This window comes from Sinocyclocheilus anshuiensis, unplaced genomic scaffold (assembly GCF_001515605.1).
Source record: "Sinocyclocheilus anshuiensis isolate Anshui unplaced genomic scaffold, SAMN03320099.WGS_v1.1 scaffold43, whole genome shotgun sequence".
Classification (NCBI taxonomy): Eukaryota; Metazoa; Chordata; class Actinopteri; order Cypriniformes; family Cyprinidae; genus Sinocyclocheilus; species Sinocyclocheilus anshuiensis.
In genome coordinates, this window is record NW_015549580.1 from 2234407 (window position 1) to 2240679 (window position 6273).

General features: G+C 33.5%; 2 protein-coding genes across 4 annotated transcripts in view; one reads left to right on the forward strand and one right to left on the reverse strand.

The window, feature by feature from the left end:
- LOC107657729 (inversin-like) overlaps positions 1 to 2993 on the forward strand; it is a 25249-nt gene extending 22256 nt beyond the window's left edge. Inside the window, exons 17-19 of one of the 2 annotated variants that reach the window (XM_016445957.1) lie at positions 373 to 379; positions 1799 to 1904; positions 1982 to 2993. In XM_016445957.1, the coding sequence (XP_016301443.1) occupies positions 373 to 379; positions 1799 to 1904; positions 1982 to 2100 (232 nt within the window). In that variant the 3' untranslated portion in view covers positions 2101 to 2993. Of the gene's footprint in view, positions 1 to 13; positions 21 to 372; positions 380 to 1798; positions 1905 to 1981 lie in introns of both variants that reach the window. The other variant, XM_016445956.1, reaches the window with a different exon arrangement.
- A 37-nt stretch (positions 2994 to 3030) lies between these two features.
- Positions 3031 to 6273, reverse strand: part of LOC107657731 (testis-expressed sequence 10 protein homolog) — a 23600-nt gene continuing 20357 nt past the window's right edge. For both annotated transcript variants that reach the window (XM_016445959.1, XM_016445958.1), the window contains exons 14-17: positions 5059 to 5139; positions 4794 to 4963; positions 3392 to 3602; positions 3031 to 3221 (exon numbers count right to left, since the gene is read on the reverse strand). In XM_016445959.1, coding sequence (XP_016301445.1) covers positions 3111 to 3221; positions 3392 to 3602; positions 4794 to 4963; positions 5059 to 5139 — 573 coding nt within the window. In that variant the 3' untranslated portion in view covers positions 3031 to 3110. The remainder of the gene's footprint in view (positions 3222 to 3391; positions 3603 to 4793; positions 4964 to 5058; positions 5140 to 6273) is intronic.

Sequence of the window (6273 nt, forward strand, 5' to 3'; positions counted from 1 at the left end):
TATATGTTTATTTTATATATTTATTTATTTATTTAAAGTTTGGGGTCAGTAAAATTGTTTCAATAAAACCTTTATTCAACAAGGATGCATAAAATTGTTCAAACACGACAAGAAAGCCATTTATACAGTTACAAAGGATTTCTATTTTAAAGAAATGGTTATTTTGAACTTTCTACTTATTAAAGAATCCTGAAAAAATGTGTTTTGGTTTCCACAAAATATGGAATATGAACAAAACTGTTTTCAACATTGGCATTTTTAATCAAATAAATGCAGCCTTGGTGAACATGAGACTTCTTTCAAAAACATTAATTAACAGATCTTAATACCAATCCTAAACTTTTGAACTTTTTTCAAAAGTATTGTATATTTTATATATTCTTCCAAATATCTGATGCAAAAAATTAATGTATTATAACTAAATCATATGTGACCCTGGACCACAAAACCAGTCATAAGGGTAAATTTTTCGAAATTGAGATTTATACATCATCTGAAAGCGGAATAATATTTGGCCGAGATACAACTATTTGAAAATCTGGAATCTGAGGGTGCAAAAAAATTGAAATATTGAGAAAATCGCCTTTAAAGTTGTCCAAATGAAGCTCTTAGCAATGCATATTACTAATCAAAAATTAAGTTTTAATATATTTACAGTAGGAAATTTACAAAATATCTTCATGGAACATGATCTTTACTTAATATCCTAATGATTTTTGGCATAAAACAAAAATCAATAATTTTGACCCATACAATGTACTTTTGGCTATTGCTACAAATATACCCCAGAGACTTAAGACTGGTTTTGTAGTCCAGGGTCACATATGTCTGTTCGCTTATACAAGTTATAGGATACCTTTTTCTTAATTAGCTTTTGTTAGGGCTGTGCAATATATAGAAATTATCGAAATATCGCAAATGTACATATCGCAATATGCATATCGCTACAGCTTGCAATATTTGGGGCCATGAACAAAAGACAAAGAGAAAATCACTCACTGCTCTTACCTAAATAACTTTTGTAGCTTAAATAAGAATCAGTGCATATTGAATCCAAAGAGTAAATACTACGCAGTGTTTTATTTTTCCTTTTTATTATTCAGTACCTAAACTCATGTTAAAATGTGGCACTTTAAGCATTATTGTATCGCATATCGCATTATTTAATGAGTTATCGCATATCGCATTTTTCTTCAATATCGCACCGCCCAATTTTTGATTCATGTCAGTAGCATAAGCAGCCAGAGTTAAATTTAAAAGTAGGACAAGCATCACTAATAAGATTATTACAGAGGGGTGTTATGTTTTTACGTGACGTTCCAACATAGATACACACCGTCACCCCTCCGTCTTTCATATAAGTTGATAAGGTGGAGTTTCGGCCCAGTTAACGCAACTGACCTTCAGCAGACATGAACAGGTGATGATGGCTGAGCAGGCCAGAGACACTCTCGCTCTCAAACACACACATACACGTATACACACGGACACTTGTTCCCCTCCCCGCTCCTCCCTGACAGTCACAACGCTTTGAAAAGTTCATTGCTGTCAGATGGAATGTCGAGCGGTCTCCTCTCGCTCACACACGCAGACCTCCCTCCCCTCGCCCTGTCCGCCCCTGCCAGATGGATGCACACTCACACACACCTGCATGTTTGATACCAAACTGTCTGAATCTTATTTTAACAGCTCTAGTATCAGTCGTGACGTTAACGCAGAGATATTGATCCATTGAAGTAAAAAAAAAATGTGCATGTGACCATGTCCAAACCAATAAACACCTGTTTTATTCGATCTAGGCGGCGTCCCATCCAAAAGAGGGCACACTTTGCGGGCTGCAGTGCTTAAACCACAGAGCCAAAGTCAAGCGCTGCTGAATCTGTCACTTAAAACAAACAGTGTGAGTACTTGGATTCATAATCACTGCTTGTGTCCTTTTGTGTTGTATGTTACATCTTTTGTGTGTGTTTTTTATTCCCAGTGAGCGCCGTCGAGTGTGTGAGCTTGGTGGATACTTCAAGTCAGGCGAAGCAATACTCTTACCATCTAAGGCCATCCAGTGCTGGCAGTCAAAGCGGTCAGAACAGAACCAAGAACTAAGACACAGACATTCTTGGATTTCTGGGAATCAAATCTTTGCTTAAGCAATACAGGGATGATGCACTTAAACTCAATTTGATGTTTATTTAAACTATTGCATTAAGGTACAGTAAACTCACGTGGTCCGTATCATTAAGCTTTTACATATGAAATCTGCAGTATCATCTTATTGCATAGGTTAGAGGTTAAAACCACAAACACAACAAATATATTAGATAACCTTTCATTCTGTCAACAACAAGTCATATACCTGTCATAAGGGTGACATAGGACTTGCATAACAAGACCACCTGCATGGGAGACCACCGTGTTAATACTCTTCAGTCGAGATGTCACAAGGCAGATGTCAGCCTATTTCTGATATTGCCACAGATCTAGACATTGTATTCTTATACTCCACACCCCTATTTATTCAGTGGGTTGTATTATTGTTTTATCTATCACTATAAATCATTGTACTCTTTTTATTATTAATGTATTATTTTAAAATATATTTAGTAATTTATATGTTAAAAAGTGAAAGAGTTGCAGGTCCTGTTACCGCACAGACTTTGCCTTTTATCCTGAGAGAATAATACTTTTTTAAACTAGTGAAACATACACTAACATTCAAAAGTTTGGGGTGTAATACATTTTTTTCAGGATCCTTTGATAAATCGAAAATTCATAAGTTATTGTGTAACCGATTTGTTCCCATTTTTAAATTCAAGATTCTTTTAGAAACTTTAAAACAGCAGATGTCTTTGTTCCAGCTGCTTTGAGTAAATGCCAAATTATTTCACACCACTTACATTTCTATTGATTACCAGACAAAAACACTGGTTATTGTAAAAATCCCTCTCCAGGTCTGTATTAATAAATGTTTTTGTAATAAACTGAAATATCGAACAATGAAAGAGCCTAATCAACTCATTATCACAAGATGTGTTTTCTTTATTTTGTACAAAATGACTGAACTGGAAGAAAGAACAAAAAAATGTTGTAGCAATGAACACTATAACAGTCAGTGATTAATAGATGTCGCTCATGCCCATGTTGGCCCGGTGACCAGACAGAGTCACACTGTAGCAGTACAGCAAGTCAGTCAGCCACTGCTCTCGAGTCTCTCCACCATAGAAATGCTGTAAAAACAGAAGCACAACAGTCAAGACGGTATCGGCAGCTCAATTTCAAGGCACATAGTATTATAAAATCTATTTTAAGGTAGGGTAAACATAATGCCCGTTTTATCTGTTAAAGCAAAGCTGAAATGGATATATGCAGTCATAAGGAGCCATATATGTGTGTGTACCGTTAAGTCTTGTATGATATGTTGCAGTAGACTGGCGTTGGCCATCATGTGGTTGCGTAATTGAGTATGCTGAAGAAGTAATGACAGGATCTGTGCCAACACGGGGAGCTCTTCCTCACAAAGGTCACACACGCAAAAAGACTGCAAGACCAATCGCAGCAGCCTCGGTACCGTGCTCAAGGCGGCAAAACATGCCTCCCACACGGCATCCCTGACGGTGAGACAGACAAACATAAGTTGACAACTACACTTTTTGTTTGGACAACTAGATCATATTTCTTTAACCACAAGCCCCAGTTTGTAACTAAGACTATGTGCTATACTATGCGAAATAAGGTGGCAAAATGTAACTAATATAACTTGTTGATATATTAATTATATTGTTAATTACATAAATATTTAAAATTATTGTAATTAACACGCTTCTCATATTACAGAAACAAAAAAATTTTTTTTTACAATCACCGTTTTTCAATACTTCACAAAACTGAAGTGAACTGTGGATCATTTTCCATTGTTTTGGCACAAAATACATTGTGACTATATCTTTCAAATTACATGAATTCTTTTCATACTCGAGACAAAACTATGTACCTACTGGCCAATTTGCATACATTTACATATTCTTTTTAAAAACTGTTAAACTTAAGTTCAAAACCTAATATAAAACTATAAGGCAGCAATCTGCGAAATTTCTACAGCAATGCCATATTGGAATATTTATTTTAAAACTAAAAAATTAAATAGAGGTAGCTGAACACCTACATGTGTTAGTCTTTCAATTTCATTACTATATCTACACAAAAAGGGAAAGGTAGTAATAATTTTGTACTGTAATGTATATATGGACCATGTAACATATACTGCAGTGAATTCTAAACAGTAGTTTTGTAAAGACATTTTAGAGAAGAAAACATTGCATGTTATTGTTTTTAGGTCAGTGTTCTCTGGGTGTTGGTTGACAACCATTGCTAATGTTATGGAAGAATTACTTAATTCGAATCATGTATGAAGTGTTTTGGTAGTTTTTGTGCATTCTGAATGTGAAATTTACTGCTGTGCCAAGCTGAAAGTCAGTAAAGAAAATTGTGTGAAGAGTTTTGAAAAAGTGGCCCAAGTATCGAGAAATGTGTCCTATCGATTTTATAAAAAAACTGCAATACTGTTGCTGAATGAATAGTGTTGACACTAACTATTTTTTTAGGAATTTTAGGAGCATCAAAACAAGTAACTATTTTGAAAAAGTATGAATACCCTTTTTGGACTTTCCCCAGTCTTGTTTCTAACTTCCCTTGTATGCTGTATTATCAAACAGTCTTTCTTCGTGTACACTTGGTGGTGTTTAAATGTTACTCTATGCAAATATTTGTGAGTGTGTGGGTGTGCGTGTTTGTGAGCACACCTCTTGTGGGCGCTCTCCTCCAGTTGTAGCAGCAGATTGAGCATGCTCAGGCAACAGTCAGACAGGAAGTGGAGGAGTGTGTCGCTGGGCAGGAAGTTGACATCCAGTAACCGGGAAACACACCTTAAAATTGCTGCACACACACAGTCTGGCACCACCACGAGTCCACACTGCAGAGACGAAGAGCGTGTCACCGCAAACCGTGCCTTGCTCCACTGCCCACTCGTATGCAAAACATTCAGCAGAAAAACACACGTTCACTCACCAGATTCTTAATGATGGCGTTCTGTATCACATCAAAACACTGTGCACGAGATCCTAGAGAGTCCAGGCAGTGGCACACCTCCTACAAACACAGTGCAGAAATGTTTAGAAGCTGTGCAGGTAAATTAAAGTCTTCACACTGTAGAGTTAATGCTGCTCTGAGCGCTTCCAAATTCTGCATAAATGTGCAATGTGCTGATTTGGTTCTGTGTACATGAAATGCAGCATCAATGGAGCCTTAATGTCACATAAAACAGAAATTGTGATCCACTCTTCCTCATTATTGTGATGTAAATATCCAAGTGAAGTAGCTTATTGATCGAAAAAAGGACAGGACTTTATTTTGTCCATAAGGAATTGATTGGATCATAGAAAGTGGGTGTTGCAAGCTAATCAGGCACGGTTTTTTATTTTTTATAATAATTATGTGCATTTATCACAACTCATTTATGATAATCATGGCAACATTCCAAAAAAAATAAAAAAAATAGTAAATTTTGATTTCATGGTAACTTTAAACTTGTCTTTGATAAAGTATATATTTGACAATTTATTATTTTTAATAATATTTTATAATTACTATATATTTTATTACAATTCTAAGTTTAAAAACACATTTGAAATCATATTAGGGTATACATTTTATAAAAAAAACTAATTTATAAAGTTAGAAAATATATACCATCATTGTAAATAGAAATGTGAAATTATAAAGTATATATTTTATTAAAATAAAAAACAATTCAATATATTTTGATTATAAAAAGAAATTATACATTTATTTTGAAATTATATGAATTATATGAAATATATATTAAACTAAACAAAATTTGTAATTATCAATAGAATTATACATTTAGTTTTATAAATACAAATATCATATACCTCTAATATATATATATACCTCTAAATTCTAAGTTTAAAAACACATTTGAAATCATATTAGGGTATACATTTTATAAAAAAAACTAATTTATAAAGTTAGAAAATATATACCATCATTGTAAATAGAAATGTGAAATTATAAAGTATATATTTTATTAAAATAAAAAACAATTCAATATATTTTGATTATAAAAAGAAATTATACATTTATTTTGAAATTATATGAAAATATAAAAATATATATTAAACTAAACAAAATTTGTAATTATCAATAGAATTATACATTTAGTTTTATAAATACAAATATCATATACCTCTAATATATATATAT